At 35.7% G+C, this 18,495-nt stretch overlaps 1 protein-coding gene across 3 annotated transcripts in view; it reads left to right on the forward strand.

Annotated features, from left to right (window-relative positions):
- The window catches only part of LOC126972796 (probable cytochrome P450 49a1), a 40,538-nt gene that overhangs the window by 18,026 nt on the left and 4,017 nt on the right, over nucleotides 1–18,495 (forward strand). For 2 of the 3 annotated variants that reach the window (XM_050819848.1, XM_050819850.1), the window contains exons 4-7: nucleotides 2,233–2,324; nucleotides 9,095–9,205; nucleotides 9,808–9,960; nucleotides 17,567–17,776. In XM_050819848.1, the coding sequence (XP_050675805.1) occupies nucleotides 2,233–2,324; nucleotides 9,095–9,205; nucleotides 9,808–9,960; nucleotides 17,567–17,776 (566 nt within the window). The remainder of the gene's footprint in view (nucleotides 1–2,232; nucleotides 2,325–9,094; nucleotides 9,206–9,807; nucleotides 9,961–17,566; nucleotides 17,777–18,495) is intronic. The other variant, XM_050819849.1, reaches the window with a different exon arrangement.

Genomic DNA, 18,495 nt, shown 5'->3' on the forward strand with positions numbered 1-18,495 from the left:
GCCGGACGTTCTAAATACGATAATAACAGTAGCGTATTGTGTATTCAATTCGTTAACACGTCGCCGAATTCAAGTCTAGCTGCTTAGCTTAGCAAACCGCGGCGACCTCGATTGTTGCGAAAGTTGTCAACAGAACGATGTATTTGGCAATCTCATATTAATTTAGACACCGGTTTTGTATCAGTCATCATCAGACGAGCAGGAACTCATTTGATGCAAAGAGGATGTAAATACTACGTAATATAAATAAGAGGCGGGCTGCCAAAGAAAAGATTGAAATTTAGATTAGTATGAAACGTTTAGATTTGACAAAAGTTTGAAATATTATTAATTACAGTATGCCGATTCGCGACGAAGTATAATGGATGTCGACCACTGACCTGTATAAATACCACTGAACAGGTATGTTTGACAGCAAATTTTTTGTGCCTATTTGAAGCGCCACTCGCGAGCGTCTAGAGAACTATCTTTGACGTATAATACAAATGGCTGGGAGAGAAGCGTACAGTACTCTGAAGTATTTTTTCATTTTGAACTAATTACGTTCGTTTTCCGTGCTATTTGTTAGTAATGTACTTTAGTACACAATTTTTTTGTAAACAGTTTCCCACCATCTATCGATGTTTGTTCAGCTGAGGTCGTCATCACTAGTTTTAATACCGCATACTCTCGCTTTGTCCAACAGCGCCATAATGGCGAATATCAAACAAGCACAAAAGCACTTTGACAGCCGCCAGTCCAGTGGTACATAGTAGAGGTCATTGGTTTCGGCTATCTCCGTTTTTTTACAAGATTATAGCCGTCATCTGTCAATCTATCAATGACTGCACGTTTCATACAATCGCGTGAATCGCTTTTTTCTTAGAGAGTTTTGTTAGGCTGATTTAATTATAGGAGATCATCTTCGCTTCTTTTTAGCCGGTGAACTGAACACAATAATACTAATAAAAAAATATTATCCGTTTATCTGTTTTTCAAACAGTTCTTATTATTATTATAACATTATCGAGCTGTCAGTTCGTCTATACCCAATACTTTATTTCTTATCCTTCAACGTGACAATCAAATCTGAGAGCTATATCTTATTATAGATTTATGTGAAACTCATGTGTATTGTGAACGTGATAATGGACAAGTATCACTTCACTACATTGACAGCTGTGATTTATAAATCATAATGATATTACTATCTACTTAATAACAACTTATATAACGTTTATTGCTGATACTTCACAGCGGCTCTGCCGAATTACGATTCGTAATGATGAAAGTTTTTGTCGGTTAAAAAGTGTTTTAATAAAGACTGGTTTTGTGTTGACACTTTTATGACTGAGATGTCTATTGATAAAACGTTGTAATGCTTATGTAGTTAACAATGAAATGAATTTGACAATAATTTTAAATAGTAATTTAACTTTTGTTAATTCGAATGAAATGATTTTTTTAATGAAATCAAACTCAGCCCCTTAGATAAAATTATCTATAGGATGGTATCTAGTTGGAGCGCAGCGGAGACCGATCCTCAATCTAAGGACAGCTCGCTAAGTTCTGTGTATTTTGTGTCATTTAATATAAGTGCATTAGTAACAAGCTTCTTTATCTCGCTATGTTCATATGCATGCAACAGAATTATAAAAGTGTACCTACAACTGATTGAGCTGAAATTTTGCATTCACTTCTATTTTAATATTATAAGAATGCATGGTTAATTTAGTGACGTCACTTGTATGGCTGACTCCCAAAGAAGGCGAAATAGTAATTATTTATGCAACTCCAATAATATTGACAAATCTTGCCCTATGTAATCTGTACTGTTACAAGGCAACGATATGATATTTAATACTTATAAAACATCCATAACACGGAAACAAACATCCATATTCATCATATAAATGTTTGCACCTACCGGGATTCGAACCCGGGACCTCTAACTCTGCAGGCAGGGTCACTAACCACTGGGCTATATGGGTCGTTTACATTAATATCAATATAATAATAATCATGCATTGTCATTACAATGCATGCCCATTGGCAGGGCGTATCAGTTACCATCACCTGAACGTCGTGCTCGTCTCGTCCCTTATTTTCATATAAAAAAAAGACGTCTGGGCGCTTTTATCGCTGAGGATGTGTTCTAGGAAACCTTTGATGGGATACATTCGAGATAATAAAACTGAATAATGTGTTACTGTAATACGATAGCGGATGATATATTTATGTGATTGTCAACAGATTTACGAGAGCCAGGCGACTGAGGTGCCGGAGTGGGTGCAGTCTCCTCTGCAAGCACAGAGGAACGCAAGTGGCAAATGTCCAATGCAAAGGTAGGCAAAATATAAACTAATCAACAATAGCAACCTGATCGAAGAAACTAATTTTAAATATTGTAAAAATAAATTTGATTGAATTGTATAATTGAATTATCTGAAAATAAACCGCATTTAAAATTATTTCATCAATAATTAAAAAAAAAAACAACCCACCTCACGGTGTCCTCCCGCCGCGGCGCCGCTCTCGCTTTTCGCCTTGTCACGTCACACGTGCGACACAAGCACATCTCACCTCTCAACTTTGTATGTAGATACAAAGCTACCGTGGCTGACGTTGAGATATGTTATATCTTTTGGTCAAATTGTCGTAACTCTTTGATGTCTTTAGTAGAGTTAGGTTAAGTTTAAAGACATTTATTTTCTTATTAACTCATTCATCTTCTTTTGTACTACTTGATACTGATACTGAAGAGATAAACAGCATACTTATGAGTCTTGACTCTAGAAGCGCTCCTGGCTGGGACGGAATTTCAATGAAATTTCTAAAGCTCTCTAAAGATTACTTAATCCCACTTATAACAATATTGGCTAATCTCTGCTTTAAATCAGGTATTTTTCCTTCCTCTCTAAAGCGTTCCATTGTTACTCCTGTGTAGAAGAGTGGGACTAAAACTGATGTAAACTATTATAGACCTATCTTTGTATTGTCTGCTATTTCAAAAATAATAGAAAAATCAATTAACAATAGACTTCTTAAATACTTCAATAAATATAATATTATTTCTAATTGTCAATATGGCTTTAGAAAAGGTGTTTCCACACAAGACGCAATTTTAGGATTAACAAAAACTATAGTAAGAGAAGTGGACAAGGGCAATAAATGTCTCGCAGTTTTCCTAGATTTAAAAAAGGCCTTTGACACAGTTTCTATTCCCATTCTTGTGCGCAGATTGGAGGGCCTGGGCATTCGTAACAAAGCCCTCTCTCTCCTAGACAGCTACCTAAATGACCGAATACAGGAAGTTAAGGTTGACCTATACCACAGCACAATGTAAAATGTGAAATTTGGCGTACCGCAGGGCAGTGTCCTTGGCCCGACACTCTTTTTCATCTATATTAACGACCTATGTAACCTCCAGATCGACGGGGCGAGTATATTCACTTATGCTGACGACACAGCCATTGTTTTTTCTGGTATCTCGTGGGAAGCCGTACAGAGGAAGGCTGAGATGGGCCTTGAAAGAGTCTCAAATTGGCTAAACCAAAATCTATTGTCACTCAATATATCAAAAACAAACTATATATGTTTCTCTCCACATGACAGATACCAGCCCGTTCAAGACTTCTATATCAGAATCCATTCATGCTTCAACCCACACGATTTGAATTGTAATTGTCCCTCCATAGAAAAGGTGAATTGTACCAAATACCTCGGCATCCTGATTGACCAAAGGTTAAGTTAGCATTCCCAAATCGAACTGGTCATAACCAGGGTGAGAAAACTTATGTGGATTTTTAAAACTCTGCGGCACGTTATGAATAGCACAGTCCTTAATAAAATATACATCGCTTTGGCTCAATCGGTGATCACCTACTGCATCCCGGTATGGGGCGGTGCAACTAAGATAAGCCTCTTAGAATTGGAAAGAGCTCAAAGATCACTTCTCAAGGTCATGTACTTCAAACCTTTAAGATTTCCAACTGATTCACTCTATTTGACTTGTAATCTTTTGACAATTAGGAAACTTAATGTTCTTAACATCATTTCAGCCGTCCACATGTCACTTCCGCTAGATCACGCCAAATTGATCAGTAGAAGAAATGATAAAGTAGCAGATACCATTAGTGTTCGCACTACTTTTGCTGAACGACAGTTTAGCTGTCAATCAGTGTTCTTATATAATAAAATAAATCGTGTCCTAAATATGACATTACATCTATGCAGAAAAGCTTTAAATAATTGGCTAACTTGTCTTGCTTATGATGAAGTGGAAAAACTTCTGATCAGACTGACATGATAAACACACCCAATCAAAGGTCCAATTCAAACCCACATCCACACACTCACTCACCCACGCACACACACACACACACACACACACACACACACCTGAACACACACAATACAACACAACCGAACTGAGGTGTAAGGAAAGAAAAAGGAGCCTGGATCATTGGCAGGCTCACTGGGACGCCTCCAGTAAAGGTAGATGGACTCATCGGCTCATACCAAAAGTAGAAGTATGGTTAAACCGCAAACACGGAGAAGTTGGGTACTATCTCACACAAATGCTTTCAGGACATGGTTGCTTTCGCGAATACCTCTACCCGTTTAAGCATGACGACTCTCCGGAATGCCCTACGTGCACTGGGACCAATGAAAACGCGGAGCACGTATTCTTTGTCTGTCCACGATTTGAAGCTGCCCGAAGTAAATGGGAAGAGACGATAAAAAGCACAATAAGGATTCAACCAGAAAATATTATAACCATACTGCTGGAATCACAGGAAGCTTGGGATGCTACAAACGGCTATGCAACCGAAGTGCTAAAGGAGCTACGCACCCAAGAGAGGGAAAGATCCCAAATAAGTCAAGCATCGAGTGGAAGTAGCTGCTAACAGCTAAGTCCCTCCCCGTGAAGAAATGCTTGACGGCAATCCCGCGGGGAACAACGAGGGAACAGAAGAAAGAGGCGGTTTTTTAGTCGGTATAGGTCACCAGACCGAGTCCGACATACGGGGTCCCTGGCATCCTGACCCCACGATACGTAATAGTATTTTTCCCCTCAGAAAAAAAACACACACACACACACACACACACACACACACACAATTAATTGTAAATTGTAAAATTTGGTTTTTAATCATTTCTGTTTATTTCTATATTGTTTACTAAATAAAAAGTTATCTGCTAAGGAAGTTGCGAGATATTCCCAATACAAGTGTCCTAAGACAACTTACTGGGAAGTCTCTACCACAAAAAAATGTATATGTAATCTTTGAAATAAACGAAATTTATTTATTATTTAATAACAACATAACGTCACCTACATGAGAAAATAGCAAGATAACTTGATTAAAAAGTAATAATTTGCAGTTCACACATTTTATTTTTATTATTTTAATTTTTTTATACACACTTTTTCCACAAATTATCTTGCCCAAGTTAAGCATATATAGCCTGTGTTATGGGTTACAAGACAACGATATATTTAATACAATATACTTACTTAAACATACATAAATTCATATAAACAAACATAAATACATTGAAACATCCATGACTCGGAAACAAACATCCATATTCACCATATAAATGTTTGCACCTACCGGGATTTGAACCCGGGACCTCTAGCTTAGTAGGTAGGATTGCTAACCACTCGGCTATACAGGTCGTCTTATATACTTAAAATACTAATGACATATCTACTTAAAATACTCTTCCACACAGTTCACTGTCGTATTACCGACTGCTTCAAATATGGTTTAATAAATAAGAATTAATGAAATGAGTGCTATAGTTACAAGTCTAATTGTTTTTATTTTTAGATTTAGTCAATATTGGGATTCTCCCTAAGCTCTTCCGATTTCATAACATCATAATATTAAACTGTAATCATATGATAAGATAATACTAATAATGTTACAATATCTTATTAAGTTCACACAACTACAAATAATGCTAACTTATGGTCGCTCAGAGGGCAATGGAGATAGCTGTGCTCGGAGTTTCCCTGCGAGATCGAATCAGAAATGAGGCGATCCAAAGTTACCGACATATGGTTGTGAAACTGAAGTGGCAGTGTTCAGGTACATACATCAGTGGTCACATAGCTCGACGGACAGATGGCCATTGGGACAGTAAAGTCCTCGAATGACGACTACATACCGGAAGACGTAGTGTTGGTAGGCCCTCACAAGATGGACCGACAATCTGGTCAAGTCCGGAATACGTTGGATGAGGACAGCGTAGTACCGATCGTCGTGGACATCTTTGGGGGAGGCCTTTGTCCACCTGTGGACAATGACGATGATGAGTACTTATAGTACTGATAATACTTATAATAATATAAAATAACCTGCTTAAATCCATTATAAAATTTACAAATATAAGTGTTATTCAAAAACGTATTTGATCTTCGGCGGACCTTGAACTGCGACGGCGACATAAAATGTTGAACTTTAGGTTTAATTGAAGTTTATATTGTGTCGATCCATTAAAACATTTTTATTTAATTATGGTTTAAAACGCTTTCTGTATTTCATGTCTACTACAAAAGGAATCCACTACTAAAAAAGAATTTTTCATTACATGATGAGTTATGCCCCCTAGTTGGTCAACGAGGACTTAAATCTATCTCAGATATCTCTATCTAAGATATAATATAATAATAATAATGATAATATAATAATGATAATATAATATTGACACACTTTAATAAAAATTAAGTATCGTTACAAGACAACGATATATTTATACAATATTCTTACCTACTTAAACATACATAAATAGATATAAACATTCATGACTCGGAAACAAACATCATGATAAAACGATTTTTATTTCACATGTATTTTGATACGTTGTTTGAGGTTAATTAAAACCGAGAATTATCAATTTTATTTCTTTATCTACAAAACCCAAGTTTTTCAAAGTATTCTGCTATTTGGCACACGTTTGTGTATGCGGAACATTTAATAATCTCTACCCATCGGAGTCGGTACTCTAATCTGCTTGCAACACGGTTGTTATAGTGGTCCATCTCTGGTTTGTAATGGGCCCGCCAGATTATGCTTCTTGCGCTACTTATTGCTATGTTTGTGTCGACGTCTCTGTCCACACACTGCTCTACTATTAATCGCGAGGCTTTACACTTGTTACTTTGACTCGCGCTCAAAAATCCGTCAATATATGAGCATAATGTCTGGCATGACGGGGAAATATTTTGCCACACTACGACTCTGCCTCCATTCCTCGCTACTTCCCGTGCCACTCATCGAGTGTGTGGCAGGCCCATATGCCTTGTTATGTGACCTGCCCATTTCAATTTTAGCTTTCTTTCTTTCTTCTTTCTAGGTCCAGGCATTAGTTGCTTTTGTCATGGATCTTATTTTAGATTGAGATATTTTGTGCATGTTTCGTTCCAGTCCTCTCTGGCACGTATCAATTACACGCTTTTTATTAGCTTCACCTGTAGGTATGTTTGTTTGTAACCGTCTCATTTGGGCGCGATTTTGACCCAATTTAAACGTTTAAAAATTTCGTTCAAACTTCGTAGATTTATTGAAGACCGATAACAAAACATTAATTTGATAAAATTATTCCATTTTTCAATTTGCAAAATAAGATTTTCGTTAATTTATTTTAAATGTGGCTCTGCTGTGAACTTCCCTCTCTGACTGCGTATGTCAAACAGGGTACGAGACTTGAGTTGACGGTCTCTGTTATTTTAACTTAGTGCCATGTTACTATTAAAATTATATTTAAGACTCCAGTATTTGTTCTACGTTTGTTTTACTCTTATTTCTATTTTTTGTTATTTTTTTCCGTTAAAACTGATCTATTTTCCTGAGTTAATGTAATTTTCTGCATATTCCAGTATAACCCCCATTTCTAGTTCTATGTAAAGAATGGCTGGCCCGGAATGGATGAGAATGGTTAGAGAGAGAGAGAGATGAAAGTCTTTGGGGAGGCTATGTCGAAGGACGGAAAAATTACAATGATGAATTTGCTGAGGCTTAGATTAAGGATTGGTCTCCGCTGCACTCACAACCAAATACCGCACTACCTATGAACAAAGCGTTTTTATGGCATCTTTCAAATTTTGTAACATACGCTTCCTGTTACTTTACATTAAAATTAATAAAATACAAAATACTTACCGATGATATGTGATGCCAGAGTCTTGTTTATTTCTTGTAGTATTACTTTTTACAAAGTTTTACTACGCAACCCGGCATTTAGATTGAATTATTAGCAAAGTTTAACAGAACATGTGGCACGTCAACGTCACACATTGTACGAGACTGGCTCGAGTTCACCCCTTTGGGTGTAGTATTAGTTGCCGCACATTGCGACTTCGCCTGCGATATCTAGTTGGAGCGCAGCGGAGACCAATCAAAGTGTTAAGTATCTAAAATTTGTAATTATTCATAACAGCAATAGAGGCTTATTTATATAAAAATTATGACAGAGATGTTATGTGGCGTTCAGGTAGATGCTTTTGGGCGTCACGGGTTATCCTGCCTAAAATCGGCAGGCCGTATTAGTCGTCACGCCAGCATTAATGAAGTCATCCGCAGGGCATTTGCTGCTCTCAATATAGCAGCTGATTTAGAGGCAAATAGCATATTACCCGCCGCGATGGCAAGCATCCTGATGGAATGACGCTGGTGGCTTGGGCACAGGGAAGGGCTCTGGTGTGGGACGCGACTTACCTCGACACTCTGGCTCCTTCTCATGTCCAAGTTACGTCAGTTGGTGCTGGGTCTGCTGCTTCGACTGCCGAAGACTGCAAGCGTCACAAATATGTCGGTACAGTGAGTCATACATTTTTCTGCCGTTTGGTGTCGAGACACTTGGCCCGTGGGGCCCAGAGGCATGGAGAATGTTTAAAGTACTATCTTCACGCCTCAATAAGGCTACTGGAAACCCAAGCGCTGGCAGCTATTTCGGTCAACGGATCAGTCTAGCCATCCAACGTGCAAATGCTGCCAGTATTCTTGGTACGCTTCCACGTAATGATACTTTTAATTTTATGTAGTCATAGTATTGTAAATATAGTTATAAGATCTGTTTTGTTTGAATATTTTTCTTATTACAGAGATGAGGCAAAGGCAGTATGGACCGCCCTTCAAGTGATATTACAAGACGATTCCCTGATCAAGTGCTTCGATAAAGTTTTTAATGAAATTGCCGAGGACTTGACGCGAAGGTATCGTATAAGTTATTAATTAATTTTTAATGTTTTTACACTTTATGATGAGTTTTTAAATTTATGTATAATATTATTAATTTCATCATTTTATGAGACTCAAAAAATTTAATTATGTAGTTATTTGTAGACATGTCATCCTAATATCGTTAAGGATGTCATGATGGTTGGGTAATATTTATGGTGTCCCAGCATTAATGCAGGATTTCTCTCCAATGTACCCCCGATTCGATTCACACCCGCAATTTTTCATGAGGTTTACCAGTGGGTGGCTGCTAGTATGCCGCCTAGATTATGGGTACCACAACGGTGCCTATTTCTATAATGTGGAAGCATTATTGTGTTTCGGAAGGGCGCCGTAGCTAGTGAAATTACTGGGCAAATGAGACTTAACATCTTATGTCTCAAGGTGACGAGCGCAATTGTAGTGCGGCTCAGAAATTTTGGGTTTTTCAAAAAATCCTGAGCAGGACTGCATTGTAATGGGCAGGGCTTATCTATTACCATTAGCTGAACGTCCTGCTCGTCTTGTTCCTTATTTTCATAAAAAATGGTACGTTATTCTCACAGAATTTATCAATACAATTTTATGTTATTTACAGGTTGGGTCAACTTCGGCATGCAGAGAATGCCTTGAATGAGGAGTTCTCGACAGAGATCTATCGCTGGAGCCTGGAGACCATTGGTGTGGTCTTGTTCGGCGAGCGGCTCGGTTGTCTGGCGGGGCCTGCACACGTTCCGATAAATGACAATAGGTACTTTGAGCACAATTTGCGAGTTATTTCTCTTATAATATTGTTTTTCTCTTACATAATTTATGCGCATCTTGCTGCTAGGCTACGAATGACAACAGGTCATGTTTATTACTTAGTGTTCATGACAAAGTATGTCACTTTGTTTTAGTGTATGTGTGTGTAAATAGAGGGTAGCCGTTGGCCGCAATTTTATCGACGTGATCACAGCTGTCACAGTCTATTTAGACGTTTACATTATCTAAGGTTTTTGTTCTCAAAATTCAAATAACAAAATCAACCAATCAGGTTCTTCTTAGTCATTCATTGAGCATTGATTTTTACCACATTATGCATAGAAGATTTATCAAAAAAAAAAATTAAAAACTTTTCGTTATATCAGTAAAAGGTAAAAGAGTCCTTCTTTGAAGTCGGTTGAAAAATATTAACGATGGACTGATTATTATACAAATGATTGGAATCTGGCATCGTGCCAGATTTTGGCGAGACAACACGTCCTGAGGATGCCTCGTGTAGAGGCGAAACACGTGTCGAATTGTTTAAAGACAAATATTGGCGGAATTAACACTAAACAAAACTCAAATCATTTGTATAATTCAAATTCAAATTCAAATATTTTTATTCAAAATAGGATGTGAAATCACTTATTGAAAGTCAAAAAAACTACCACCCATTCCAAAATGAATGCCTCAGGCCTGAGAAGAATGGGCGCCACAAACTCAGCGGGCTTTTTTTTTTCATCAAACATATGTTTTACAATTAAAGTAACATTTACAAGGAAACAAAGTAATATTGTACAAAATCTTATTATTTAATAGCCTGAGGGCGGTCGCTCCATTCCCAATCTGTGGTATCATTAAGAAAGTCATTTATGTTATAGTAACCTTTACCACACAAACGTCTTTTAACAATTCTTTTAAATAACGTAATACTTTTGTTTTGAACATTCTCTGTTGTAAAAGCATATACATCGCCCCACAAAAGACTTGTTAACTGGACTTAGTCGAGTAGTAGGCATTATAAGCTTATGTCTGTTCCTGGTCTTAACATTATGGTTATGACAGTTTCTGGCAAATTCACTTATGTGCCTATGAACATACATTACATTATCAAGAATATATTGACAAGCAACAGTCAAGATGTTAATTTCTTTGAATTTTGCTCTCAATGATTCTTTAGGATCTAGGTTATAAATAGCGCGAATAGCCCTCTTCTGCAGCACAAATATAGTATTAATATCAGTTAATTGTCTAATCTTTTTAACCGCATAAGCTGCAGAACTGAGTCTGTTAGCCAATTCTTCAATATGGGGGCCCCATTGTAATTTGGAATCCAGAGTAATGCCAAGAAATTTAGCAGATTCCACCGATTTTATCACCTCTCCGTTTAACAAAACACTTGCATTAACATTTTTGACATTTGGTACGGTATTTCGTTTTCTTGCTATTTAACAACAGGTTATTAGCGCTAAACCAGTACACGATGTCAGATAGAATATCGTTCACTTCGTCATACAAAGCTTGGTTTCTTTTCACTTTGAAAATCAGTGTCGTCCGCAAACAATACTACCTTATGTTTTTTCTCTATAAGATTAGGAAGATCATTTATATAGATAAGGAAGAGGAACGGTCCGAGAATAGACCCTTGTGGTACCCCCATACTGAGAGGAGTCCCAGGAGATCTCCTGCCATTCACGTCGACCTTCTGAATTCTATTGTTTAGATATGAAATCAGAAGATCGAGCGCAGTTGCCTTTTTGCCATAGTGACATAGCTTCATGACCAGCGTTGAATGTTTAACACAATCAAAAGCCTTAGATAAATCACAGAAGATGCCAAGAGCATTCTGCGATTCCTCCCAGGCATCAAAAATATTCTTGATAAGCTCAACACCTGCATCCGTTGTTGAACGTCCCCTAGTAAAGCCAAATTGTTTCAAATGAAGTAACTTATGAGAGTTAAAGTAAGTACCTAAGCATTTGACTTAAAATAATTTTAAAAAAAATTTACCAAGGGTCGGCAAAACCGACACAGGACGATAATTATTCGGGTCAGAAGAGCACCTCGATTTAAATATTGGTGTAATTTTTCCTATATTTCAGAAGGTCAGGAAACACGCCATGGTTAATACAATTATTAAAGACTATTGCAAGATATGGTGCTATGACATCATTTATTGAACTTATTATTTTAACAGAAATGCCCCATATATCAGCATTTTTCATGTCTAGAGATTTAAAAGTATTAATTATTTCTCCAGGGCTAACAAAACTAAAATTGAAACTTTGTTGACATCCTATAACATTTTCTAGAAGAAGTGACTCAGCAACACTGGTGGAGGAGACAAGAGTGTTTGTGATAGAAACTGGAATCTCAGAAAAAAAATTCTCAAAAGCAGTAGCAACTTCCTGCTGAGATTGAATTATTGTATTGTTTATTGATAGATTATATTCAATGTTGCGGTCTTTTAATCTTCCAGATTCCCAGTTAATAACATTCCAAGTCATCTTTTTTTTATTTGGTGCATTTTTAATTATTTGTCTGATATGCATAGATTTTGCAATAAAACAAACACTTTTAAATAATTTATGGTCGGTTTCTGAAGTACTTTTAACGGCAGTTTATCTGTTCGATAGCGGTATTGGTTCGATAACCCACAAAAGTATGTTTCTGAACGACGCAACACTAGTTAAACTCCGTTTAAACTACAGTTAACTTAACTGACCAATGTGTGCCGTTTAACTGTTCCATACCTTTATTTGACGTTTGATTTCAGTTATAGGTTATAATATAAATAATAAAGTACCTACCTCTGTGTTTCAAATATATTAGCAGTATTGTTATTCGTGAAATTTAATTATTTTTTTATTATTCGGATTACGGCATAATGGATTTTCCGAGTAGTAGGAGGAATCCTTTTGAAATGTGTACGGAACAAGAATTTAAATTAAGGTATCGCTTTGATAAGAATACTGTGCTTCATATTAGTAATGTGATTAGCCCTGTTCTAGCTCACGTTATTTACCGTCAATACATCTGATTTTATGCTACAAGTAGATACTTTCCAAGTAGTAATTGGTGATGAGATTAATGTTCACAAAACTCACTGTAGTTTCAAGAGTGGTTCATAAAGTAAGCAAGGAAATAGCTAAGCTGTAGCTGGGTAGGATTTATATAAGTATGCCAAATTATGAAGATACTAGGGATGTTAAAGCACAATTTTTTAAAATTTCTGGATTGGCCTCCACGGTAGTCCCGTCCGTCTTTTTGTTGTCAATAATAAATTGAAATTTTTTGGCTACTTCGATGAGAAGCACCTTCTCTCTTTCGGTGAAGTTTTTGCTATGTTTGATGGATTCCATCTTTTAATTACAGAGAAAAAAACAAGAAACAAAATATTATATTGAATGTTAAACGAAATGCACACTACGAAGTTCCAAATACGAATAACGAAACGAAAACAATTGAATTTCGAAAACAATAGTTTCATATTGACATCTTTTTTAAAAAATAAACACCCAACGCTGTTGTACATACAGCCACTGATAAATAAAAAGTATTATTATGTTTTACCAATTTATTATAAAAGCACTTATTTATCATCACAGAAAATAATATTGTACTCAAAACTGGAATTAATGATGAATTTAAATGAATATTATTAATTTAAACTTACCATTTAAAACAGAGCCCTCTAGTGGCACAATAAGGAACCAGTTATCGATTGCATAACTATTGAAAGATGCGATCTGTATTCAGAAACGAGGTGACAGTTAACCGACACTTATCACATACATAACTTTAACGGACCAATAGCTAATAAGAGTTTATCAGAGAGCTTCAGAAATGCCCGCTAATGCCCGATTAGAGTATTTTTTAACATACCCGAGAAAAGATGCATCATGATTAAACATTGATCTCTCATTATATAGTTCATATAGCCTTTGTCTGCGTCTATGTATGCCAGCTGTTGCCCAATCATTAAATGACAGGAGACCACCTGATTTAACTGTCTTAGAAGTAAATATAGAAGCAAACTCTGTTTTAATTATTTTAAATAACATATCATACATTTCATTGGGATTAATATTATATTTGAATAAATCCAAATTAGAGAGTTTAACTGACACATTGCCTCTATATTTCTCCATTCGCCTATTATTCACAGGAACAAACGTAAACTTTTTAATTTTAGTACATTTATTGACCTCAATATTAAAAGAGGCTAACTGACCAAAGTGGTCTGAACTCAGTTTGTTAATTATTGCCTGAGAAATGGGTTTATAATTGGTAAATATGTTATCAATACAGCTTTTGGAGGTGCCAGTTACTCTAGTAGGCTCTAAGAAAATATTGGTTAAATCATATGATTTGAATAAAGATCTGAATCTAATACTGGTTGTGGATTTTTCTAATAAATTAATATTAAAATCACCACATATCATGATATACTTCTTAGACTCAGATAATTTTAATAAAACCTCCTCCAATACACTTTCAAATAATTCATATACTGCATCTGGGGGTCTGTATATACTAACAACAATGGCGCGCTCGAGCTCTGCACAGGCTATTTCAATTGTACGTTCAACAGAGAGGCCCACAATACCTTCTCGTTCTTTGAATTTAAATAATTTACTTACAAGAATAAGAGAGCCACCACGTGTAGCTTTTTCTCTGCTAAACGCACTTGCCACCTGATGACCACTGAAGTTAAAGATGAGCTCATATTTTCTGAGCCAGTGTTCTGTTAAACATAAAATATGTATATCTTTATGATTTATAAATAACTCCAGTTCAAGTTCTTTACCTAATAATTCCTTGCATGTTTTAGTGCATCAGGTTTGCAATTTTACAATTATTACTTATTCTAGTACTTGTTATATTACATTGTGTTTTTACACTGCTAGAGGAGTCCCCTATTGTCTTATTGTTTAATTTTTTGGAAAATATTCCAAATCTTTGCTTAAATTAGTACACTGCTCAATAGAAGCAGTGGTTATTAAATTAATACTCTGCTCAATAGAAGCAGTGGTTAATAAATTATTACTCTGCTCAATAGAAGCGGAGTCCATCAAGTTATCACACTGCTCAATAGAAGCAGTGCTTATCGACTTACAACTAAACTGCTCAAAAGAAGCAGGGGTTGCCAAATAGTTGGCAGTGTTATAGTATAAATAATATGATAGCGATTTTGCTATCTGTCTTTTACAGAAATTAGATTTTTTTTATTTAAATTATCTCTTCTCCCAATCATTACAATAATACAAGTATTGGAGCAGTGAGTATCACTTAAAAGTCATTTAATAATTTGATAATAATTTGCCCCTGGCATGCAAGTATTGGTTACTGACTGCCCGTTACTTATTTTATGAAAAATCAACCCCATTTCTCTTCCCAGATCATCACTGTAGATCTTTAAATGTTTCTTCTGGGAAGAATGTATTTGTGCAGGTTGGTTTACAATACCCGGAGAAGTGTGAGCCCCCACAGACTGAGAAATAGATTTTCTGTTACTCTTTTTGCCAGAAGGGCCTGGAGAAAACTGAGAGTTGCAATTATTACACATTTTAGAGATTGAATTAAAACACTCTATAATTATTGATTTCCGCAAAGTAACGCCTACTTCAATAAAGATGGACTGATTGTCGATCCTATTTTGTCGTAAGTCGTATTCCCTTCACATGAAAATATAAATACTGGATTTTATTTACTTGTGGTATAGAATGTTCAAACGATTTTAATATATAACGAACAAACATAAACTCAGAGTAAAGCGAAGGTTATACAAGAAACGGCTAATCAAAATTGTACGTGATCGCACCAGCCGCCTAAATGTATTAATAAATAAATTTGACGCAACAACTTTGAGAACTTCTGGATAAAATGTTACAGGCTGTATCTCATTAAACACAAATATCAATATATTATTTATAGAGATAATTAAAAATAAAGTATGAAATTCAAGCTTATGTTATTCTTAAATATACTCGTATGTACTACTCATAAGGGCGCGATTTTGACCCACTTTAAACGGCCAGATTTCGTTCAAACTTGACCGATGACAATACATTGATTTGATAAAATTGTTCCATTTTTCAATTTGCAAAATAAGATTTAAATATTTGTTCATTTACCTATATAATTTATTCATCTATCATCAATAAAGCAGGAATTGCTATTAATTTTAAATTTCAACTATTACCTTTTCAACCAAAGCGTATTTTTTAGATTTTTCAAACTATTTTTTTGTATACTACATACATATCTAATGTTTGATGAATTTTTGTGAACCTAGATAAAGTTTTTTGCAAACTCGTCCCACAAGCCCGGTAATTAAGGTTTCCTTTCAATCAAGAGATACAATCTACATTTACGCTTGGGGAAACAAAAACATGGCGAATTTATGAACCTTTAAGCTTTACATTACTTTACTTTTTATCAATATCAGCACATTTTGTGTTTTGTGGAGTTTACAGATATTTAAAGTCGTGAGAATTTGTATTCAACTAGCTGTCCCGACAGACGTTGTTCTGTACATCCTACTAATATTATAAATGTGAAAGTTTGTATGTCTGGATGTATGTTTGAACTTCTTTAACGCAAAATATACTGAATAGATTTTGATGAAACTTTACAATAATATAGCTTACACACCAGAATAACAAATAGGCTATAATTTATAAAACTATAGTGTGAATTATACAAAATATAAAAGAAGTGTGATTGTTACTAATGAATACAACTAGCGCCATCTCTTATCAACTAGCAAGCACAAGATCAATACAATTTATATGGCGAAACAACGTTTGCCGGGTCAGCTAGTAATAAATAAAACACTGTTTTTCATGAATTTGTCAATAATTTTTCATAACAACACGAAATGTTTTCGTATAAAAAAACTACGTTTAAAAAAACCGTCTTCAAATACTGAAAAGTATCAAATAACTAAAAATGTATAATACAACTCTTATGCAAACCTTTACCTTTAATATTAAGAACATACTATTATTTATATGTGCTACCTATTGATAGGTTTTAAGTCTGTCTGTTATGTCATTAAATTCTCTAATAGAAAATATGTCCATGCAAAACAAATATTGCAAATAAAAATAATTAATAATAGTAATAATTATGGGTCCCAAATCGAATTAAATATTATCCTTTCTCTAAACTTGGACTACATGAACTAATCCCTATTAAAATCCGTTCATTCGTTTAAGCTACTTACGTCCGTTCCCAATATACTATCTACAGATAGAGATAAATTACTACCTTCTACTGTCAGTAATTAGCAGTCAATAATCTGAAGCTGTCCCAATATACCCGATAAGTCATATTAATCGCCTTATATTGGGACGCGTGAATTGCAATTTCAATACAAATTTTATATCGCTGGTAAGCTATACGTTAAACCCATTGACAGACAGCGTGCACGGATAAGGTGAGTTACCCTTGATAAGTTTATTGGGACAAAAAAGTCAACGATAGTTACGATTATTATCTCAAGTAAGAGATAGACTGAATATTGGGAATGGCCGTTAGAATTAGATATACCTACTATATTATATCTTCTTGACGTAATATGATTTATATTTATTTGTTCCCAGAAGACCAGAGAAGACTTCAATGGATGACGATATTAAAGAGCTGTGCTCATTATCTCAGAGATGTCCAAGCAGTCTATCCCCAGCAGAACGACTAGTGCGGTGCACTTTGAGAGTGACTGATGAGAACTACTTAGTACGAAGTGAAGGTACCCTGAGACAAGATAGCGCCATGTTTAAGAACGCTCTTGAGGCCGTTGATGATCACTACAGGTACTTAATTGTTTATATTTTTAGGACTAAGAGAACATAATATGATGGGTCACCTGATGGTAAATAATCACCACCACCCATCTTCTATTTCAACACCAGATGAATCACAGAAGCTTCATTTTGCTTGAGGGCTGGTTCTTCAAATCTTGAGTTCTTTTGCATCTATATTTACACAAGTACAACATCGAAGTACAAATTTTAATTTTCTAGATATTTTTGACCTGGTCTTAAAAGTATAACGTATGTTTTTTTATGACACTAAGGGACGAAACGAGCAGGACGTTCAGGTGCTGGTAATTGATACGCCCTGTCCATTACAATGCAGTGCCGTTTAGGATTCTTGAAAAACCCAAAAATCCTGATCGGCACTACAATTACACTCGTCACCTTGAAACATTAGATCTTAAGTCATTTGCCCAGTAATTTCACTAGCTACGGTGCCCTTAAGACCGAAACACAATTATGTTTACACATTACTGCTTCACGGCAGAAAAAGGCACCGTTGCGTTACCCATAATCTAGCCGGCATCCTGTGCAAAGGAGCCTCCCACTGGTAAATACCCTCTTACGACACCCTTGGGCCTGGGACTTCCCTATTATTTTTATGCCCAAGGGAAGCAGAGCACACACAAACCAAAAACATATAGATATTCGTCAATTCAAACTTAACAAAAATATCTTCGACAGTTCAATATCGTAAGCCATAAGAAATATACTGT

This window comes from Leptidea sinapis, chromosome 27 (genome assembly GCF_905404315.1).
Source record: "Leptidea sinapis chromosome 27, ilLepSina1.1, whole genome shotgun sequence".
In the NCBI taxonomy this organism is placed as follows: Eukaryota; Metazoa; Arthropoda; class Insecta; order Lepidoptera; family Pieridae; genus Leptidea; species Leptidea sinapis.